The 24,345-nt window shown below is 43.6% G+C and overlaps 1 protein-coding gene across 2 annotated transcripts in view; it reads left to right on the top strand.

Moving 5' to 3' along the window:
* Window positions 1–19,251, top strand: part of LOC122940083 (protein-glutamine gamma-glutamyltransferase 6-like) — a 51,382-nt gene extending 32,131 nt beyond the window's left edge. For both annotated transcript variants that reach the window (XM_044296428.1, XM_044296429.1), the window contains 7 exons: window positions 2,602–2,737; window positions 4,795–4,898; window positions 7,925–8,167; window positions 9,609–9,923; window positions 16,291–16,448; window positions 17,058–17,191; window positions 18,306–19,251. In XM_044296428.1, the coding sequence (XP_044152363.1) occupies window positions 2,602–2,737; window positions 4,795–4,898; window positions 7,925–8,167; window positions 9,609–9,923; window positions 16,291–16,448; window positions 17,058–17,191; window positions 18,306–18,456 (1,241 nt within the window). In that variant the 3' untranslated portion in view covers window positions 18,457–19,251. The remainder of the gene's footprint in view (window positions 1–2,601; window positions 2,738–4,794; window positions 4,899–7,924; window positions 8,168–9,608; window positions 9,924–16,290; window positions 16,449–17,057; window positions 17,192–18,305) is intronic.
* Window positions 19,252–24,345: the final 5,094 nt, after the last annotated feature.

The following is a 24,345-nucleotide window of genomic DNA, read 5'->3' as shown; positions in this document are numbered from 1 at the left end:
ATGACTGCGTTTTTACCCATACAGTGCCACGCCTGCCCACAGGTTGTGTATGATATTGCATCTCAGCCTCCTTCACATCAACAGAGCTTAGCTACATTACTAGACAACATCCACCGGACAGGTGTTGTGCTGTTTTTCAAAGAATGCATCCATATTATTTCAATCCTGTACAATCCCTTTAATGAGAATCAGTCTCACACATAAATGAGGTCGGGGCCCCATCCGTTGGGGCTCTTGGCTGCATAAGAGGGTGACACATACTACCTAGACACACCTATACACACATACTGGACATAAGTAATACACGTTTGCACCGGGCCCAGGAGAGGAGAATGGAGGATGGGAGTAGTAGTAACTCTGGCACAGGTAGCTGTACAAACAGATCACAGTGGCAACACTCACACCAAGGTTTAGATTGCTGTTCCTCAGCTAGCACAGAGCAAAACTGTCTACCTCTAAACAGGGGGCAGACTCAGGTATATCTCCTGGCGATCTAAGGGGACTGAGTTACGGTGTTAACCCTGACTTATCCATACAATAGTGTTGGGTATACAAATACAGCAAATCAGAACGTTTCACTTAATAAAACATCACAACAATTTACAATCACACTATTCTGGGGTACTGCCCATTCGTTATATATGTATATACAGTACAGACCAAAAGTTTGGACACACCTTTCCATTCAAAGAGTTTTCTTTATTTTCATGACTATGAAAATTGTAGATTCACACTGAAGGCATCAAAACTATGAATTAACACATGTGGAATTATATACATAACAAAAAAGTGTGAAACAACTGAAAATATGTCATATTCTAGGTTCTTCAAACCACCTGAAATGGTTTTCACTTCACAGGTGTGCCCTGTCAGGTTTAATAAGTGGGATTTCTTGCTTTATAAATGGGGTTGGGACCATCAGTTGCGTTGTGGAGAAATCAGGTGGATACACAGCTGATAGTCCTACTGAATAGACTGTTAGAATTTGTATTATGGCAAGAAAAAAGCAGCTAAGTAAAGAAAAACGAGTGGCCATCATTACTTTAAGAAATGAAGGTCAGTCAGTCTGAAAAATTGGGAAAACTTTGAAAGTGTCCCCAAGTGCAGTCACAAAAACCATCAAGCGCTACAAAGAAACTGGCTCACATGCGGACCGCCCCAGGAAAGGAAGACCAAGAGTCACCTCTGCTGCGGAGGATAAGTTCATCCGAGTCCCCAGCCTCAGAAATCGCAGGTTAACAGCAGTTCAGATTAGAGACCAGGTCAATGCCACACAGAGTTCTAGCAGCAGACACATCTCTAGAATAACTGTTAAGAGGAGACTGTGTGAATCAGGCCTTCATGGTAGAATATCTGCTAGGAAACCACTGCTAAGGACAGGCAACAAGCAGAAGAGACTTGTTTGGGCTAAAGAACACAAGGAATGGACATTAGACCAGTGGAAATCTGTGCTTTGGTCTGATGAGTCCAAATTTGAGATCTTTGGTTCCAACCACCGTGTCTTTGTGCGACGCAGAAAAGGTGAACGGATGGACTCTACATGCCTGGTTCCCACCGTGAAGCATGGAGGAGGAGGTGTGATGGTGTGGGGGTGCATTGCTGGTGACACTGTTGGCGATTTATTCAAAATTGAAGGCATACTGAACCAGCATGGCTACCACAGCATCTTGCAGTGGCATGCTATTCCATCCGGTTTGCATTTAGTTGGACCATCATTTATTTTTCAACAAGACAATGACCCCAAACACACCTCCAGGCTGTGTAAGGGCTATTTGACCATGAAGGAGAGTGATGGGGTGCTGCGCCAGATGACCTGGCCTCCACAGTCACCGGACCTGAACCCAATCAAGATGGTTTGGGGTGAGCTGGACCGCAGAGTGAAGGCAAAAGGGCCAACAAGTGCTAAGCATCTCTGGGAACTCCTTCAAGACTGTTGGAAGACCATTTCAGGTGACTACCTCTTGAAGCTCATCAAGAGAATGCCAAGAGTGTGCAAAGCAGTAATCAAAGCCAAAGGTGGCTACTTTGAAGAACCTAGAATATGACATATTTTCAGTTGTTTCACACTTTTTTGTTATGTATATAATTCCACAGGTGTTAATTCATAGTTTTGATGCCTTCAGTGTGAATCTACAATTTTCATAGTCATGAAAATAAAGAAAACTCTTTGAATGAGAAGGTGTGTCCAAACTTTTGGTCTGTACTGTATATATATATATATATATATATATATATATATATATACTTTGTGATCTCTCAAAAAAAAAAATAAAGTCCTCATAAGCCTATATGAAAAATAAAAACGCAAAATCGCCCGGTCCTCTAAGGGTTAAAACATTTTTTTAAATGCTCCTATAAACATAACATATATAACCAATATACATGCATATAGCGTGGGTGCACCTTCCAGCATGTTCCAGCCAGGTGCTCCTGCCAATTAATCAAGGGACGGCGGTTGCGCCCTATGCAGCTGCCTCCCCCAGGGTCTGAAAAGTTGGAGGCAGGAGTTCGCTGTTATGAAATTCTGGAAGCTTTTTCACCAGCATGGTTATCGTGTGAGTGGCTAAGATTTTAACCTGTTCTGTCCATGTCTTGATTTAGTGCTAAGATGTCTTGGTATACCCACAAGAGTCATCACAAATTTTGCCTCAGCTCATGATACAGATGAGACTCTCACTATCGACCGCTATATTGATAAGGATGGAGTTGAATCTGAAGAAACAGCTGACAGTATATGGTAAGAAGAAAAGGAAATGTCAAGCATTGAAAGGGTAGTCTCGCCATATAAAGTGATGGAATGCTGCTATAATATTGCACTACGAAAATATCATGTGGGATAAAATCATACTTGATAGTTGGGATCTGTGAGGAAGTAGGGAAATCTTTTGGGACATTGACAGGTCCCTTTTCTCAGACCCTCTTTTGACATGACCCACCCCCCAAAATGCACATTTGGGCACTGAGTCTGATGAAGCTGCATTCCGGCACCACATACTGCTACGTCTGGAACAAAGCAGCCCCCAGCTTTTCTGGAAGTCTGGAATGTCTCCCCTTTTTCCAGGAGCCATATCTGTCTGGAGAGGACCTTTTTTGATTGTTGTGCATTTTATATAATACTAGGTTCTTTACAGTTAACAATCATTGTAGTATACAGTGGCGTACTGAACATGGGAGCATTCCATGTTGCTGCTACGGGGATTAGGTTCAGAGGCAGCCTGGCCCTGATCTATTTCTTCTGTTCCAGATATAAAAATATTGCATTTGCCATCAGTCACTACAACGGGTGCTCAGTGCAAAGAGATTTTTACAGTTTCCATTGCATTGAATGGTAACTGTTTAAAGCCTTATGCACTGAGCTCCCCCTTGTGGTGGCTGTAGGTAGCTTGTTTTACATAAGGGGAAGCAGAATATTTAGAGCTGTATGAGGGAGCTTTAGCAATGTATTTGTAGCGGGGGGAGAGCTAGGAAGATGGGAGTGGTAGTTATGACACTGAAAGGAGTGATGTCCTCATTCTAATGCTCTCTAGGGGTATGCATTGATTGGAGAGCACATGCGTTCTTCTCTCGGGGCACACCTTGAGCCTCTAGGGCAGTGGTGGCGATCCTATGGCATGGGTGCCAGAGGCGGAACTCAGAGCCCTCTCTGTGGGCACCCGCGTCCTGGGAAAAGTCTATGGTGTACCAATATGCCTTAGACTTTTCCTGCCATTCATCAGCACAGGACGCACTATGAATGGCACAGGCAGCACACTGAATGTAGGCAGGCTATTATAGATAAATTACATGGAAGACATACTATATTGGTATTTATTGCCATTGCAGTGTTGGCACTTTGCGATAAATAAGTGGATGGTAGGGTTGCAGTTTGGGCACTCGGTCTCTTAAAGGTTCACCATCACTGCTCTAGGGAGTTTCCCCCTTGATGGTGAACAGTTGGCAGGTTGCAAGGCAGGAGGGCAGAAGTCAGGGCCAGAGGATGAAGGGTGGTGGAGTCAATGTCCAGGCCCACTTGGTTGTAATAAACAAGCTAATACTCACTGTAGCCAAGGGATGGAACAAGACCATCTCCCTAAAAAATAAACTAAGACTGCCAATATTAACTGTTTGTTGTCCATACATAACTATTTGGGATAAGTACTTTAACATTAAATCCCAACATTTAACTCCTGAAACACAATTCACTTTTAGCACTGGGTCACTGCATATTTATGCAATTTGTCTGGCCTAATTGTATTAGGAAATATGGTGTTCAGATTGAGAGGTATATTTACCGGTACACAACTTTTTCTTTTTATTAATAAATTACTCCACTAAATAAAAAAAATGCTAATTGATCAGAATGGGAGCAGACAGACCCACTGGGTACCCATACAAACTTTTGCTATGAGGCCCTATGATATGACTATGTCCCAGGTTATATAATGCTCTTCTGTAAAAGATATCAGTCCAAATATCCAGTATGTACGGTAAGTTGCAAACCAATATCTGCTTCAGAACCTATTAGCTGTGATACTGTCCATATGGTAGACACCTGAGACCATAGGTGCAATAATAAGTAAAGCCATGGCAAAAATGTTATCCCGTGTACAACCATTGCCAACCATGTAGCTATTGGCTAATTGAAAGCTACAGAGTGGCACACCACAGATCTAGAGCCATGGACCTGGCCATGCTGTTCTGATGAATGAATCCATTTTGGATATGCAATGTGCCTGCATAAAGCTGAGGATATAAAAGCATTACAATAATGTATTTTTGAGTTTATGAACCGAGAATTATGTTCTGCATTAACAGGAATTTTCATGTATGGAATGAATCTTGGTTTGTCAGGAGTGACATTGGCTCTGCTTATGATGGTTGGCAGGTTTTGGACGCCACTCCACAGGAACCAAGCAAAGGTACAATTATGTATATTCTGTGATCCGATATCTAGTAACAGTTTATCTAAGCCAGTGGTGCACAACCTGCAGCTCGTGAAGCTATTCTGTGTGGCCCCCAATCACATCTGGTCACAAGACATGTTTGGTCGTATCCAGTGGGTGCTCACATGTATTTTTCATGCCACAAAAATGAGAAGCATCACATGTCTTGGGAGCAGAGGTAAGTAAGTGCTAATGGGGCAGTTGTGGTGAACCCCTGATGAGTCGGTGCAGAGGATGGGAGTGGCAGTGGTCCTGATGAGATGTTGCTTCACAGTGTACTCCATCTTGCCACCAATCCCCAGGATTCAGTGCAGTGAAAAGATGGACTAATGGAATCAGGTGGACATGGGAGTACATCAAACAACTTACTTTACTGAATGCAAAGGATAACTTGCGGTAAATCCAGCAATAGTAGGTTCAAGGTGCAGAGTCTGTCACCAGATTATGAGGCATGGTGGCTGGTTAGAAGGTACATAATTGAGGTACTCAGAAGTATGCTAGTTGACAAAATCTCTCTCTCCTGATTCCTCTTCACTATTTCTAAAAAATGACACCCGTAGCTGTAGGTATCCACTATATAATGCAGGTTTTCAGGTTTGCCCATCCAGAACTGTAGTGTTGGGTGTCTTAACTTGTTATCCCCTCACCTTGCAACAGAGTCTGTATAGCAGTAGTGCTGATCACTCTGCTGATTTTGTATGATGCAAATTGCAGTTCTTCTGGTGGCCTGAGACTCTGCAGTCTCCCTGGTATAGTGGTCCTCACAGACAAGCTGTTTTCATAGTCCCAGGGCCCTTAGAGCTCCCTCAATCCAGGTTTGCTAAGCGAACTCCCTAGAGCCCTCTAGAGCTCCCTCTCCTGCCAGGAAGTCTGTCCAGTCTACTCCCACCAAGAGGAGAGGAAAGGAATGATAAGTTCCATTCCTAATGCCAACGATACCTTATCATCTCTGGGACCAACATATATAAGCAGCATGGGGGTCTCCTGTCCGGTGGGTAGCACTCTAGAAAGATGTAGATGAGGTGGAGAAATGGTCATGCATGCAGCTGTCTTTGTTGCAGCTTATGAGAGTAATAAAACTCCAACAGGAGAGAAGATAGCCCCCTATCTCTCAATATGTGGGACTCTTGGAAGTGCAGCTGACATCAACATATATTTTTGATCTGCCACAAACGTCTCAGAAAGTAATACTCCTTTAATGAAATGTGTCATCAGAAAATTACCTATTGTTTAACTCTTAGGATACTGGAATTTTTTTTCGTTTTTGTGTTTCATTTTTCTTCCCTATATTCCTTGAGCAATAACTTTTTTTAGATTTCCGTTCACATAGCTGTATAAGTTCTTTTTTTTTTGCGGGACAAGTTTTACTTTCTAACTCCACCATTAATTATGGCATACAATGTAGTGGGAAGCGGTAAAAAACAAAACAAATGGTGGAATTGGAAAATAAATTCCTCCACCATTTTTGCAGGTTTTGTTCACACCGCGTTTTGATCAAAACTGATCCACGCCCTTCATTTTTGGGGGCAGAACGATTACAAAGATACCCCATATGTATAGGTTTTTTGTGTATAAATAGTGTAAAAATAAATGTAAACTTTGAAAAAAACTTTTTTTACATTACCTTATTCTGACACCCATAACTTTTTTATAGTTATAGCTACTGAGCAATGTGGGGGCTATTTTTTGAGAGACAATCTTTCGTTTTTATCAATATCATTTTGGAGTTTGTGGGACATTTTGATCATATTTATTTAAAAAAAATTGGGGTAAGAGAAGCAATGAAAAAATGGCAAATTGGCCATTTTGACCCTTTTTTCCGTTATGCCATTTGCCGTATTGGAAAATTATTTTTATATTTTAATAGTACGGTCGTTTTCGGTCACAGTGATATCTATGATGTTTATATTTTTTGTTATTTAGATATTTATATTTTTATTATACGGAAAGGGGGTTATTTAAACTTTAATTTATTTTTTTTTTTTAGATATTGTTTAACAGTTTTTTTTATGTTTTGTAAGGATTTCAAAGCTCATATATGAGCCTACAAAATCTATTTTTTTTATTTTGAATAATTGTGTATTTTTAAACTGGACTTATTATTGAGAATTGCTTATTTCATATGTTGGCCTGACATCTGGTGGTCAAAATAAGAATTGCATGTTGAATGTGCTCAGCCTCTTCAGCGAGGCTGAGCCTATTCTAATCAATTACCGGCATCCCCTTTGGCCACAGGGGATGCCGGTAACACTCCCGAAAGCATTCTCACTTGATCACAGCATCTAAAGCCTTTTTTCATGTCAATAAAGCCTTTTTTCATGTCAATATCAATTTAAACAAAAAAACATAAAATCCTGCAGTTTTCACACTGACCACTAAGATTAAGAATAGGCACCACTTCTTGGTCTAAACAGATCACTTTACAGCATTTACCTGCTTATCTATACACAGAGGTGAGATCATTACAGGCAGGATTAGAATGACAGATAACACATAATTCCACCGTTCACAATGGGTGATTGTCAGAGCTTATGTATTATGTCCCTGTACAATGACCTCTGCACAGGTCAAAGAGCATGCCTTGAAAACTCTCCTATAGAAGTCAATGAGGTCTCCTCCTGACCATTGTGTCTATGGACCATGGGGCTGCCATAAAGTAATTTTCTTCATTCTTTGTAAATGCTGTTACAAACAGCTCAGGCAAGATGGCCGCCCCCATAATCACGTTCAGGAAAAAAATGAGCAATAAGAAAATAAAAAAAAGATAAGAAGAAAATTATATGTGTCACCATAGCTCTGTGTGCTTTTATTGTGTAAAAAAAATATATAAATTTTTATACATATGCAAATTAACCTGAGATGAGTCCTGTCCCTGACTCATCTCAGGGAAAGGACTCATCTCAGGTTAATTAGCATTTGGGTGGGTAGAATTGGGTCTCCTAATGCAGCAATGTGTTTTACTGCCAACTCTATCAATCACTAATGAGATCTTTCTGTCATAGGGTTATTTCGTCTTGGACCCTGCTCAGTGAAGGCCATTAAAGAGGGCGAGGTGGACCTTGATTATGACGCCCCTTTTGTATTTGCTGAAATGAATGCTGACGTAATTGACTGGTTGATCTCTCCTGATAATTCCAAGAAGAAAATTAGCTCAAACACACGCTCAGTAGGAAGATTAACCAGCACCAAGGCCATCAATTCAGATCAGCGTGTGGATGTAACAAACAATTATAAATATGCTGAAGGTAAGGACTTTGTATTCAATTGCGGACAATTCCTTTCCTTTAGAAAGGTTCTTTAAAGATAAACTGCAGGGACTCACAAGATGCCGCTGTTATCGGCAGGGTAACCTGGTAACTAGTGGAACATTTCCCTGCAGCGCCACCACAGGGCAAATAATGCATTACACTGTTCTATTTGACATCACTGAACTGTTTGTGTAACGCAGGACATGTTAGGTCCTCCAGAGTGTGTACTCTGACTAATAGCTGAGGGTCCTGATTAGGGACATGAAGTAACTTCAGTTTTTTTTGTGGACGCTTTGAAATTAATGGTTCCGCATAAGGTCAGCAAAAAAAAAAAAACGGAAAGACACGGAAAGAAAATGCATTTGTGTACATGAGCCCTAAAGGATCCAGTATAGGGGTTGTGCCACTAATAACACATAATCCTAATTCACAGGACAGGGAATAAGTGTTTGACCACTGGGGGTCCGACCACTGGGAACACCAGCGATCACGAAAGTGGGGGTATGCAGGTGCCACTAAGTTGCCCCATGAGAATGGAGCCTCGGTGTGCATGTGTGTCCACCACTTCATTCACATGATGCAGTGCACCTACATGCTCACCGCCACTCCAATTTCATGTGACAGTTTGGCGGTATTTGTGGGACCCTATTTACATGTTCACTGGCAGGCCCCCAGTGATGAAGCATGTATCCCCTATCCTGTGGGCAGGGAATAAACATTATTAGAACATAAGGGCTCCATGTCCGCGCTGCGGATCACAAATAGCGGCCCGCAATAAAAGGTGCGTAGGCACAAACCCAAAGGCCTTCAGAAGGACAGGAGCCCTATGGAAGATGATTGTCCATCCACTGCCATGCCCTTTGCCCAAAAAATTACATAAAGTTCAATTTTGATGCAACTTTTTTTCCTGAAAAAACACATGCATACAGATTCAGTTCAACGTGTGTTCCCTGTTCCGATGCTGCGGACTGCTATTTGCAGTCCGCAAAGCACAAGCACCGGCCGCGTGCTCACCACTTGCGGATGCGGGCCCATCACTTGAATGGGTCTGCGATTCGCAAGGTTTAGTCCGCACAGCAAAAAAATAGAACATGTTCTATTTTTTTTGCAATGCGGAAGCATGGACCGAAATCCCACAAAAGCGTTCGGTAGCACTTCCGTGGGTTTCCGCTCCACACTGCCCCGTGTCTTGCAGATTGTGGACCCATTCAAGTGTGTGCTGTTTGCACGCCGCAATACGGGCATGGGCCGCACACGTTCCCTTGCATGAGCCCTTAGTTGCCTAATAACACCAACTTGGCACAAAAACTACAGATAGAGGCGCCATTGGGAAGTCTGTACTGTATGGAAAAAATAGTCCATCCCTCACAGCAGATTGGCCAAGAGGGACCATGTTACTGAATAATAATAAATTCTAAACATTTTGTACATTTTTCAGGTTCAACTAAAGAAAGAGAAATATTCACAAAAGCTAAAAGCAAACTGGCAACTACTGAGTCTGATTTGAGAAGATCCACCGTCGCATTCTCAGCCGATGAACCAGCCCCCAAACCTGACTTTACTGGCAATTTTAAATATAGTAATGACATCGAGGTTGGTCATGATGTCCCATTCAGCCTGTGCCTACAAAATACAAGCGCTAATGAGATAACTCTGCAAGCAAACCTGACCGCCTCTACGATTGTATATACCAATGCTTTGGTCAAGGACATCCTAACCAATTCTCAGTCTGTGAAACTGGGGCCAAATGAAGGTAGGTTTCTTTGTTTTAGAAATAAAAATTTCTATATCCATCGAATATTGTGGTGCAAAGGTTATTTCTGCTGCAATCTGCGACTTTTTCCCCTTTTCCAACGCTCACGCCAGTTAAAAAAAAAAGGGGTGTGGTGTGCAAGGGCAGGCCCGTCTCATTTATTACTTTGTACGCCTGGTGGTAAAATGGTTTAAATGTACGCCAGCAGGGGAGCTGGAGTAGATGTAGACAAGTGTAAAGTCCACCTAAGTTATGTGGAGACCGGCGCCTCTACATAACTTAGACAGATGAATCGCCAGTCTTCCTGAATGTCCCCCTATGCATTTTTTAAATTGATATCTTAGAAAGTGTCATCTGCTCTGTACAATCCCTACTTGTTAATGGGGTCTCTTGACAATAAGCTGAACATAAAGGGGAGATTTATCATTCCCCTACAGCTTGCTCTTTACATTAAAATGTGGCAAAACACAGTTGTATGACTTTGTGTCTAGATCTAGTCGTAAGTGACATTTGTATGCTGCCCTTGCCAGTTTCAGAAAAGGGGGCGTGATGAAGGTGGTGTATTGGCGGAGCCATCAGACCCGGCACATTTATCATCATTTATAGTAGAAAACTGGTGTAAACTATGACTGAAATCTACGGAGTAGATTTCAGTCTGGCGCATGTACTGCCGGAGGAGGACTGCACCTCGTCTTAAATTAAATGCCTTCTCCAGTGCAGGACCCATCAAGACCGGCGTAGCACACTCCAGTCTGTTCAGTTTCCCTGCAGCGCCACCACAGGTGACATTTAACATTACACAGTGGCCATTCAATTCAATGGGTTGTCTGTGTAATCCAGGGCAGGAGAGGTCTGCCAGTGCAAGAGATGCCTTCTATCACTGCTCTCTGCATTCAGGTAATAGATAAAGGCCACCAGTCTATAAATCAGAATTTCCTAATAGTGTATATGAACATTTTTAGCTTTCTAAACCAGAAAACTCGTTTAACTTCTGAGCTGGGAGCACATCTGTGTTATCCAGGTGGAAATTAAAAAAATAAAATTCAGTAGATAGAACAGATACAAACTGAGAATTGATGCCGTTTTCTCTCAGACCAGGTACTCATTTTCATATGTGCCAGCAGGATGAAGGGTTGAAAATGCCAACTCACCTGTCACAATCACTTGGATTCCAGTACTGACTGCTGACCGCTCTGCTGTGCAGTAATCTGTTGTAGAAGCTTTTGTGGGGTGTTTTAGCGGAAAAAGAAAAAATACATTTGCCCCTCAGCGGCACAGCAATCTGTAGTAAAGGCTTTTGTTCGGGTGTTTTAGCGGAAAAAGAAAAAATGTATTTGCCGCTCAGTGGTGTAGTTTTTTCTTGTAAAGCCTTTTGTGACGTGTATTAGTGCAAAAAGAAAAAATGCATTTGCCGCTCTGCGGTGTAGTTATTTCTTGTAAAGCCTATTGTGACGTGCAAAAGTACAAAAATAAAAAATATATTTGCCGCTCTGCGGTGCACTTATCTGTGGTAAAGGCTTTTGTGGGGTGTTTTAGCGGAAAAATAAAAAATATATTTGCCGCTCTGCGGTGCACTTATCTATAGTAAAGGCTTTTGTGGGGTGTTTTAGCGGAAAAAGAAAAAACACATTTGCCGCTCTGCGGTGCAGTAATCTGTAATAAAGGCTTTTGTGGGGTGTTTTAGCGGAATAAGAAAAAATACATTTGCCGCTCTGCGGTGCAGTTATTTCTTGTTAAGCTTTTTGTGACGTGGGTATGTCAGACACAAACCTTAGTTGGCATGGCCCTGGAGCAGGCCCTGCGCCCGCACCTGTTCTCAACCTGCCTCTGCCCTTTTCATTTCCCAGAGCCACAGAAGTATTGTATGCTGTGGGAAACAATGAGTACGAGGTACTAGAGGACAGTCAGCAGCTACTGCCCAGCCAAGATCTGGAGGAGACATCCACCGCTTCCTCCGCTAGGCAGGGAAGTAGTGATGAGGAGAGTGGTGTGGGAGCTGGTGTTGCGACCCAGAGAAGGTTGGGGAGGACATCAGTGACGTGCAGACAGTACTCGATGATGATAATGTAGCTGATCGCACTTGGGAGCCGGGTGACGAAGGGGCTTCATCATCATCGGGAGAAGAGAGTGGCAGCTTGCCCATGAGCCAGCGTCGGAGCCAGCAAGTCGCTAGCATGGCCAGGAGTAAAAAGGGTGGCAGTAGTGGGAGGTTGGGAGCCAAACATGCCAGGGGTGGAAACCACCCACTTCGCTGGAGCCTACCTGCCCAGGTAATAGCGGTGCAGGGGTTCACGGAGGCAGCGGCTGTAGCATTCAGTCAGTGCGTATTGTTGGTGGTAAAATCACCTACTCGGCAGTGTGGCAGTTTTTTCTTAAGCCGCCGCAGGAGGTGAACGTGAACATAAGTAGAATTTGTGGGCAGAAGGTGAAGCGTGGCCAGAGTGCCAATGTTGGCACTGCGGCTCTGTGTCAACATATGCAGTGTCTCCATACAGTGGCCTGGGAGAACCGTGGCTTTGATGTGGTGGCCCAGCCTGCTACAGCAACCAATGCATCACCCAGTGGCACGCACACGGTTTCAGACAATCAAGGCTCCACCACCTCAGCCAAAGGGAGCTGTCTGTCATTCCCATCATCTGCTGGTCCAGATGCTCCTGCTCCTCGTTCTCCTCATCATTCATTTAGACAGCAATCGATCACCGAAGTGATTGCCAAGAGACAACAGTATGCATGCACTCATCCAACGGCGCAGAAGCTGAATGTGCTCATGTCCAATTTGCTGGTGCTGCAGTCCCACCCTTTCCAAGTGGTGGACTCTGCACCTTTCAGAGAACTGATGGCTTCTGCCAAGCCGAGGTGGAGAGTCCCAAGCCATCATTTCTTTCCCAAAAAGGCAGTACTAGCCCTTCAAACACATGTAGAACAGAAGGTGGGCCAGTCCTTGAGCCTGTCGGTGTCACAAAGTGCACGGCATCATCAACGTGTGGAGCTGTAACTACGGTCATAGACAATACATGACCTTTACGGCCCACTGGGTGAATGTGGTTCCTGCACAGCCACACCAGCAACTTGGCCAGGTGACACCACTTCTGCCTCCACATTGTCACGCCGTTGGTCCAGCGACAATGTCCGCCTCTGCCTCCTCATCCTCCACTATGTCCTCAGCCTCCACTGCAGGGACAATTCACAGCGCCCCTCCAGCACACCACATTTGCAGGGCATGGCGGTGTCACACTGTTCTGCATCTCGTTTGCCTTGGCAAACAGAGTTACACATGGGAGGAACTGCTCTGTGTCCTTCAGCAAGAAATCGAATCCTGGCTTTCTCCGCGACAACTGAAAATCGGAACCAGGGTGACCAACAACGCAAAGAACATGATGTCGGCACTGCATCAAGGAGGGCTGAGCCATGCGCCCTGCGTGGCACGCGTGTTTAATCTGGTTGTCAAGCCATTCCTGAAGTCTTCGACCCATCTGCAAGACATCCTAAAAATGGCCAGGAAACTTTGCATGCACTTCAGCCACTTGTACACTGGAAAGCACACCCTCCTTAAGCTGCAGAGGCAGAACGGCATCCCCAACATAGGCTGATATACAACATTTCCACCCGTTGGAATGCCACCCTTCATATGTTGGACCAACTGTACGAACAGAGAAAGGCCATAAACGATTTCCTGATGATCCAAGCGGACAGGAGTACTCCCCTGTCTAACTTTGATGTCAGCCAGGGGCAGCTCATGTGTGACACCTGCTCTTTGCTCAGGCCCTTTCAGGAGGCCACGTTATTTGTCAGTTGCCAGGACTATGGGATGAACGACGTCATTCCACTGCTTCATGTCCTGGAACAGATGCTGCTAAATATGGCTGGTCAGGGGACTGGAGACTGACCTAGAACTTACGGCCACATGAGCCCTGTGGGGGCTGAGCTGGAGGAGGAGGAGGACATTGAAGCACAACCAATGTGTAGCAAAATGGGTGGTTTATCTACACAGGTGACAGGAGAGGAGGAGCAGGAGAAGCCGGAAGAGCAAGAGGGATATGAGGAAGATGAGGCAGATGACCCAGGCACATCGTTGCAGTATGCAGTGGAGATGGAGGCAGGGAGTCCCTCCCTATGGCCCACTGCATACTCACTTGCTTGCGTAGTGACAGCCGAATTGTCACCATTCAGCAAAAGGATGACATCTGGCTCTCCACTTTGTTGGACCCTCTCTACCGGTCCAAAATGGGGGCCTTTTTTTACACCCGCTGAGAGGGAGGACAAACTGAACTACTATAGAGACATTCTTTGTAGACAGTTGGCCGCTGCATATCTGCGCCATCGTCCATTCCTCTTGCAGGACTGACCAAGATGGCCCTCTGCGCTCACTGTTCCACTGCTGAATGGCTTCTAGGGAGGGGTGGGGTGACAGGAGCAGTACCAGCTCCATCAGCAGCAGCCTGAGTCTACAGTCGCTGATGAGCGGCTTTCTTCATCCGCATAGTGAAGAAACTACTCACCAGCAGCATCTAGACCTGGAGCAGAACGTGAACCAGCAGGTGGTGGCATACTTGTAGTGCACCCTGCCAGCCATAATTGAAGATCCGCTGGACTACTGGGCAGCCAAACTGGATATGTGTCCGCAACTGGCCGAGTTTGCCCTGGAAAAGCTGTCCTGCCTGGCCAGTAGTGTGGCATCAGAGCGGGTGTTTAGTGTGGCAAGGGGCCATAGTTACCCCAAGAAGAACTCTCCCGTCCACCCAAAATGTGGAGAGACCTGACCTTTGTCAAGATGAATCAGGCGTGGATCAGCCAGAATTTCCACCCACCAATTCCTGATGCACCAGACTAGATCATCCATGGTGCCACACCAACACTTTGACAAAAGATACCGGTTTCTTCTGGCTTCCTGCCTCAGCTACTATTCTGATGCTGCCACCCGCCTGATTCCACACATCTGATGCCAAATGCTCCTTCTTTCACCCACCATTTTCAGCTGCTACTGGTATTGCCACCCACCTCCACACTATGTCACTCTGTGGCCTCCTGATGCTGCTGCCACCTCCACACTATGTCACCTTGCCACTCTGTGGTCACCTCATGCTGCAGCCACCTCCACACTATTTTGCCTTACCACTCTGTGGCATCCTCCTGATGCTGCTGCTGCCGCCACCTCCACACTCTGTCATTGTGCCACTCTGTTGCCTCCTGATGCTGCAGCCACCTCCAGACTCTGTCATTAGGCCACTCTGTGGCCTTCCTCCTGATGCTGCCACCTCCACACTTTGTCATTGTGCCACCCTGTGGCTTCCTGCTAGTGCTGCTGCCACCTCCACACTGTCATTGTGCCACCCTGTGGCCTCCTGCTGATGCTGCTGCCACCTCCATACTGTCATTGTGCCACTCTGTAGCCTCCTGATGCTGCTGCCACCTCTAGACTCTGTCATTAGGCCACTCTGTGGTCTCCTCATGCTTCTGCCACCTCCATACTCTTTCAATGTGCCACTCTGTGGCCTCCTCGTGCTGCCACCACCTTCACACTCTGTCATTGTGCCACCCTGTGGCCTCCTCCAGATTCTGCCGCCACCTCCGCTATGTCAGTAAGCCACTCTGTGGCCTCCTCCTGATGCTGCTGCTGCCGCCACCTTGCACACTCTGTCATTGTGCCACTCTGTGGCCTCCTGATGCTGGCGCTAAGCATTGACCTGTAAGGCGAGTTCATACGTGAGTTATTTGGTCAGTTTTGGCCCAGTGACTGCCCAAATAAGTGAAGTGTGCAGTGATTCTAAGAGCAACACCTGGCATCTGCATGTCATACGGACTCACAGTATTATTTCACTGCCAAAGCAGACTCCCTATGCATGTTACTGCAAGGCCACAGTGTTCTACACCACTATAAAGGCTCTCTGCAGCCAGGAAATAGCCGTTTCTTAATGTAATTTATTCGGATCGAATAAAAAAAATTCCCCCAAAAATTGGCGAATTGGCGAAAAGAAATTTTAAAAAATTCGCTCATCTCTACTGATCAGGGCTTGTTTCCCTTCATTAGTACATATTGTTTTATTAGTAGCAAAGAGATGACACAAATGAATGGCTGAGTCCTGAGTGCTCCACATTTTACAGGCTAATTGGTTAAATTGCTTAGATTGAAGTAGAAGTTATCCAGATTACATCACCCCACTGTGTTACACTTTAGTCCACTTTTGTACATGTATACAAGACTCGATGATGGGTTTGGAGTTTTATGAAGCTAGCCTGGTCTTGAATTCCTTTTCTCGACCATAAAGGATTATTTTGTTCTCTATTTCTAAGAAAATTCTTGAAAGTGTTCTTTATATGTAGAATAAGCTTTGTCAAAGATAACATTTTTACTTTTCGTGTGTTTCAGAAAAGAGCATCCCATACACCATACCATATACTGAATATGAAAATGCCATAACTGCAGACAACATGATTAAAGTTATGGCAGTATGTGAAGACGAGAAAAAAGGTAACCTCCTGGTGCAGGCCGTGATCATACTGAAGAACCCACCTATCAAGATGAAGGTATTATAATCAAATATATTATGGCTCCATCCATATGCAAGGAAGTAAAATTATTTTTTTCTAGTTTGGACAACCGTCCTTCTTTATGTTAGGAACCCAATGAACAAGTTTGATTATACGGGTCACAATCTAACATGACATGTCATAATTTATTTAATGTCCAATGGGTCTTCCTCTTTCTTATGTCTACCAGCTCAGAGGGCTTCTACATAATCCAAGCCCTTCATATTCCTCTCTTAACAGCTATTGATGTTCTTGATTGTTGAAGTTGCTTTCTTATCAAATCTCATTTTTATATATTTTCTGTTGTATTTTGTTTTTTAACTTCATGTTGTGCCATAGGTGGGCCACCATCTGAGGTCAGTTTGGGGTTCTCCAGTCCAAATATTTCAATTGACTCTATATTAACAAATTATTATTTATGCATTTTTTTGGGTAATTTTAAGTTTAATTTAGATACTGTAGTTATGTATTATTTAATTAGCTTTACATTTAAGTCAACTTAATTTAGGACAAAGGATTTATCATAAATTTTGGCTTTAAAAATTATTTAGGTTCAGTTTCACTATTATACCCCATAAGGTTTGATATGTGTTTTATTTATTCCAGATCACAGAGAAAGCCCAACTAAATAAATCACTAACTGTAGAGATAACAGTCACCAATCCCACTCCAGACGAAGCCCAGAACTGTGTTATGACCATTCAGGGGAGTGGGCTGGTAAAGGAGCAGTCCACAATTCAGTAAGTATGAAATGACATACAAAACTGCACATTAAACTTATGCCTCTGATAATACTAGATGCCTTGCTGTCAGGTAAGTCACATCTTCAGCTGTAGCTTCCCAACCCAAACAAGGTTAAGGGGTAATGTAACCAGATCTGAAGTCATGTAATAATAGGTATATGAGATCAGTTGAGCTACATATCAGTGGTATAACCACAAATCAAGATCCCCTACCGAAAGTTAAGATGGTCCTGCTCTCTTTCCAATGTCCTTTGCTGCTATCTTTAAAGTTTCTACCAAGTAGACCACATTTCATTTGCCTCAAACTTTCCAACCATAATCTAATTATATAATTACACGAATGACTAAAATCAACTCATAGTTAGGTATATTTAGATACTTTTTCAACCAACACTGTTTGTAAATGCACAATTAATTTCTGTACTTGTCTCAAAATGATATTCGCCATTTGCAGTGGCCCTGTCCAAAAGAAGCATTTATTTTCTAATTCGGTTTTTCAGATTGATACCTTTTTACATTGAGATTGATCATATGGCAGGTGAATAAGACAAATGCACTGTTGGTTGACTTATAGGACCATCCATATTGTGCTGCACTAATTTTAAAGGGTGTCCCAACAGGACAACCCATGTCCACAAGTCATATTATGGCACATGAATGAGATAGTTCCCGATTGGGATCTTCCATTATAAGTCAAAGTGGAGACCACTGTCCTGCTGTAACAGATAAAAATGGCAACCATTATTATATGTTTGCCCATTCCTTTGAATAGGTGGCATGTAATACCATGTCTCATATAGGACTATTGTGCAGCCTCCTGCAGCTGCCTCAGTGATAGCAGTTAATTTCTGAGGGTTCAGATGTTGTAGCTTCAGTAATCCACTGATGACCAGGGAGTCTTCCATCAAGATTCACAATATGTAGGTAGGCAGATCCTGCCAAAATTGTTGGATCCACACATAATCTTACTGTAAGTAAAATCAAACATGGTGGATTTCAGCACATTTGCTTCTTTATTTTTCTAAACTTGGATAGATTGTGAGTTAAGAACTTGAGATAACACACATGCTGTGCCTCATATATATATTATATATCTTGTTTTCACCTACAGGGTGCCCCAACTGAGTAAGAACCAAATATCTGTCAGCAAAGTCAACATTTTACCATACCGAACTGGTCAAAGATGTCTCATGGTGGATTTCTCATCTGATAAATTCTCTGATGTGAAGGGGTCAATGGTTATTAATGTTGCTTCTTCTTAAACAAACCAAAATAATTTTGCGGGGTTATTGGAATTCACATAAGTGAACAATTGAATGTCTTTTTTATATTTTTTTATAAGCGCCTATATTTGACCTATTACCATAATTATTGTGTGTCTAGTGATGGGGATGCTTGCCATGAATGATAATTACAAGCACAAATCAAACTTTTAAAATCCAATGAATGAAAAGATTTCAGTGGTGTTCCTGCACAGTTCTTTCAGTTACCTGAAATGTTTATTCTTAGTGTGGGTTCACATCGGCGTTATATAGAGTTATAATGGAATATAACGGAATTCTGGGACTGAATGCAAATTGGAAACCTTTAAGGGGCATTCTGTTTTGCTCCGTTCTAATACATGTCTATGTGGCCACATAACGGTTCAGTTTGTTTCCGTTATACATGACGGAAAAAATAATCCTCCGTCCTAATACATGTCTACAGGGGGCACATAACAGTTCCGATTGTTTTCGTTATGCATGACGAAAAAAATAGTCCTGTAGACTGGACTATTTTTTCCGTCATGTATAACGGAAACAAACGGAACCATTATGTGCCCCCATAGACATATATTAGGACGGAGAAAAACGGAATGCCTCTTAAAGGCTTCCATTTTGCATTCTGTCGTAAAATTCCGTAATAACTCTGTTATAACGGAACCAATAACGGAATTCAATAACGCCGATGTGAACCCGCCTTACTTGGCTGGATACTGGGTTTTTCATGTACATTAAATTAATATATGTTTAAAATTGAAATTGAAGAATTTATAATAAAGTTTTAAAAAAAGGAAATCATTTGCATCAGTGTTTTTGTGTAACTTTCATGGAGATCTACACCTAGACAATGAGTTCCGTCGCTGTAGTCTAAAGTAGTTGGGGAATGGTGGGCATCTTCACTGTTCTGCTCCTTAAATTGGGTTTTCTTAAATAGGAAATACAATTGAAGCTATATTTTTTATTTTCTGTATAGCGTCAACATATTCTTCAGTGCTGTATAGAAATAATTAGCGACATGTCCCCAATGAGGCTTACAATCTAAACACATATACACATTAGACAGGTGCGTAATTACCACTATACAAGAAATAGAGGCTGCTAAGTAGATGGAGAGAATAGGAATGATCATAGCGTGAAAGGTGTTGGTAGTCAGGTGCCGTTGGTCCTTCTGCAGTACTCCCTGAGTTGCTCACAATTGTGGTGGGAAGGTTGCACCCTTTTTTCCCCTCGTGGCACACCCTGGTGTGAGGGGTTTACTGCCTGTTGGTGTTATGAAGTGCCCCTGGAATAGGAGGAGTGTGGCGTGCAAGTCAGAGATCCCTTAAAGCAATGTAGTAGTAGTAGTAATAGTGCAGCTCCAAGGAAAAAGATGGTTTTGTTCCAACAAACAAACAGTTCTTAATGGGAGATGGTGGCAAATTGCAAATACATGTACTCACAGCAGAAGTTCTTATTATGCACAGACTTGTAGAAGTAGGCATGATACTGATTGTTCCTAAGGTTGCTCATATGGCAGATATGTCTAGTACTTTCTTTCTTTGAGTCCCTCTTCCAAAATATCTGTTCTTTCTCTCTAACTCAGCCACAGGGGTGCAATATCTGTCTCTCTCCCTCTCCTCAAAATGTGGCACTACAATACCCAGCTGTTGGGTGTAGTCCTCTAGCAGACCTGCAATCTGCCTCTCGAGTATGCCTGGGTGCCTCTGCAGTACTCCAGAACAGGGGGTATCTGCAAATGGTTTGTTGCTTAATGTGTTGTAATGTATTACACCCAGTATAGCCATGTATGGATTGTACAGCCAGGAAGCTGTTACCCTGTGCTCCCTCTTGTCAGGCCCAGAAAGCTGCAGAGACTAACAGACCTCTACAAGATCTACAGGAAGAGAGAAGGACAAAGACAAAAGAGAGGAAGAGAAGGACTTAAAGTCTGCATGGCCGAGCATTGGCATCAGTAAGCTGCTACCAAAAACTGCTAAGACTTTACTCTTCACACCTGGACACAACCTGGCCAAACCCTATATCTGACATTGGACATTACATCCATTGTTGCCAAGGTACTGCTGCCAGCCACATATTCCATTGAGTGTATTCCCCTGTATTGTGCTCTAATTTCCAATAACAACCTGGTCATGATGAGTAGAGATGGCCTTGCGGTTCACTCGGCGGTCGTTTCGCAGCGAACTTTGCATATGGCAATGTCTGCCCGGCGCCATATTTTTTTGCATTGTGCCGAACTTTAACCCATGACATATCCATCAGGTGGGACAGGACAGCCAATTGAGATGTTTCAGCACATGTACACACGCCCTACCCTATAAATAAACCCGATCTGGCCGCCATTTTACATTCAGTCTTTTGCCAGTGTAGGGAGAGGTTGCTGTGTGGAGCAGGGACAGACTGTTAGGGACACCAAACGCTAGCTAATAGGGCCACAAAAGTCTTTTTAAGGACAGGTATAGGTGTGCTATTGATAGTTGTGACTTACTGAGGGGTGTGATATACTTCTAATATACTTTCTAACATAGATAGATAATATAGTGCATTTGTACTGTGCAGCAGTTGTGTGCGGTTCTGCCGAGATACCGCAGCTAGATAGAGGCACAAATGCTATTGGAATAACTAATTGCAACTGGTGTGATATACCTGTTGCCCCCCCAAAAAACTGTTTGAGGCAGGGGTGTGATATACCTATAATATAATTTCTATATAGTGCATGTGCAGCAGTTGTGTGCGGTTCTGCTGAGATATCGCAGCTATACAGAAGGACAAACGCTATTGGAACCAGTGGCGTGCCTAGGGTATTTGGCACCCGGGGCAGGTACTTTCTTTGGCACCCCCTTCCCCCTGCTGAAACCATAAGAAACTTTATTTTAACATTTAAATCTTTTTTTTGTTTAAAATAACATTTTTTATCGCTAGTAAACAGAAAATTGCTGGTAAATGAAAATTTTAAGGGAATCTGTCACCATGGAAATACAATGTAAGCTTGGTATTACACATTTTGTGAAGGAAGGTAAAGAAAAAACGCCTGTTTTTGCACAGCTTTTATATAATTTTTTTTTTACAGGTTCACCTGACGGGACTGATCATGTTATATTTTTAGAGAGCGGGCTGGAGTTTTCACTGATGCTGGTGCACCCTGCCGTGATAGCAGGGGCTCAGCTGACAGTGACAGCTAGATCCGTGCCGCTGATCGGACGGGCACAGCTCCTGCACCTGCCCGATCAGCCCGCCATACCTGTACCGAGCTGGGACTTAAGTTACATCCTGCAGCGCCGTACAGGTACGGCACTGGTATCCTACAGGTTAATAAGCCTGGTCCTTTCCCATCCATGTTTGTCAGTGCCACTGTGACTGTCTGCACCACTCCTAACTGCCACACACCACAGTGCCACTGTGACTGTCTGCACCACTCCTAACTGCCACACACCACAGTGCCACTGTGACTGTCTGCACCACTCCTAACTGCCACACACCACAGTGCTTTTTGCAGGCTCAGCGGCAGTGTATCTGCAGACACACACTGTGACACACACAACACTGGTGAGGTAGTCACTTCACTAGAAGGCACAGTCCGCACATCTGTTTTCTTGCTCAGGAGCACTGGAGCAAGCGGCTACAAGGAAGATGGGAGATTTTCCTGCCTGGAAGGTGAGCGGCGGCCGGCAGCAAGCATACAAGTGAGATAGGCGTGAGCGCGCTCCCTGGCTTATCAGAGCACGCACCAGGGGCAGATTAAGTATATCATAGGCCGGGGGCCATTTGCCCCGACCTCTTTCGCGTTGTGCCCCATGTTTATTTTTTTCTCGCAAATATTAAAGAAAACAATGCCACGTATATAGTGTCGTTGCCCATTACCCCTGAGATTGCCAGGGATCTGGAAACATTTTGGGGGCAACGTATGAAGCGATTTTAGAGGACGGCTATCGTCAGTGCTGACCCTAAACCATATAATCAATGAAAAGTAAGCAATAGGGGGACGAGTGGTGACAGTGCACAGAACCACATCCCTGGTGCAGAAGGGAACACAGATACGATAGCTCGCCAGTGTTTAGTGGTCGGAGGACTTATAGAGCAGAATTATTATTGTAGATTATAGGATAATGGGGGGTTACCAGCCGTAGGGGGGTCAGCTTTTATTTAGAAGAACCTAATACCCTTTATTTATCTAGGTCAGATTTGTTGAATTGACGTCTATTGTATAACACCCCCAGCCTCTCATAGTGTATAGCGTACAACACTCCGCAGTATACAGTGTAATACCCCACAGTATACAGTATATAACACCGCCCATCATACAGCACCCCATAGTATGCAATACAAAGTATACAGCACCCCACAGTATGCAGTATAGCACCCTATAGTATACAGTACCCCACAGTATGCAGTAAAGCAAACTATAGTATACAGTACCTCACAGTATGCAATATATAGTATAGCACCCCACAGTATACAACGCCCCAGAGTATATAGTACCCCACAGTATGCAACATAGTATAACACCCCACAGTATGCAGTATAGCATCCTATAGCATACTGTATAGCACCTCTCAGTATATAGTAGAGTAGTATAGCACCCCACAGTATACAGCATCCTACAGTAAACAGTATACAGCACCTCACAGTATACAGCACTCCAGTATGCAGCACATTATACAGTACCCCACAATATACAGTATACAGCATCCCACAGTATACAGCATCTCACAGTATACAGCATCTCACAGTATACAGCACCCCACAGTTTACAGCACCCCAGGGTATACAGCATACAGCACCCCACACTATACAGCACCCAACAGTATACAATAGAGCAGTATAGCACCCCACACTATACAGCACCCCACTATACAGTAACTTACAGTACAATAGCATAACAGCCCCTGTCACCTTTTTGCTGATGTAATCTTCACAAAAAAGCTCCACTAATTATGGCAAACTTCTCCTGCAGTAACACTCCTGATAGAGAGAAAGGACATTTGATTACCTCATAGCCATGTGACCAGTAATATCGATATGTTACTGGTCACATGGTGATGATGTCATCAAAGGTCCTTTCTCCTAAGAGAATCACAGCTCTCCTTCCTTGCAGAGACATTAGGCACCCCCCTGTATAGCTGACAGCCTGACACCTGGGGTGGTTCTGCTGAGATACCGCAGCTATACAGAGGGACAAACCCTACTGGAACAACTAATTGCAACTGGTGTGATATACCTGTTGTTGCCCAAAAATAAACAGATTAAGGGGTTCGATATACCAGTTGCCCCCCAAAAAAACTGCAGGGGTGTGATATACCTATAATATAATTTCTATATAGTGCATTTGTATTGTGCAGCATTTGTGTGTGGATCTACTAAGATACCACAGCTATACAGAGGGACAAATGCTATTGGAAAAACTAATTGCAACTGGTGTGATATACCAGTTGCCCCCCAAAAAAACTGATTGAGGCAGGGGTGTGATATACCTATAATATAATTTATATATAGTGCATGTGCAGCATTTGTGTGCGGTTCTGCTGCGATACCGCAGCTATACAGAGGGTCAAACGCTACTGGAACAACTAATTTCAACTGGTGTGAGATACTAGTTCCCCCCCCCAAAAAAAACTGATTGAGGCAGGGGTGTTATATACCTATAATATCATTTCTATATAGTGCATTTGTATTGTGCAGCATTTGTGCAGCATTAAGGATTTCTATATACCTGCTTCCACAAATACTGCTCTTCTATAGGGACTTTGTCACAGGGTCATTTATAAAATGACAGGCAGAGGAAGAGGCAGGCCATTCTGCAGGGTTGGCAGGGGTCGAGCAGGTGCACCAGGCCGGAGCCTAAGTGGGAAGTTGGAAAAGGTGCGTTCGATTACGTCAAAGGACACACCAGAG

The sequence above is a fragment of the Bufo gargarizans genome, chromosome 6 (genome assembly GCF_014858855.1).
Source record: "Bufo gargarizans isolate SCDJY-AF-19 chromosome 6, ASM1485885v1, whole genome shotgun sequence".
NCBI classification, from domain to species: domain Eukaryota; kingdom Metazoa; phylum Chordata; class Amphibia; order Anura; family Bufonidae; genus Bufo; species Bufo gargarizans.
This window is presented reverse-complemented; position numbering and strand designations above follow the sequence as displayed.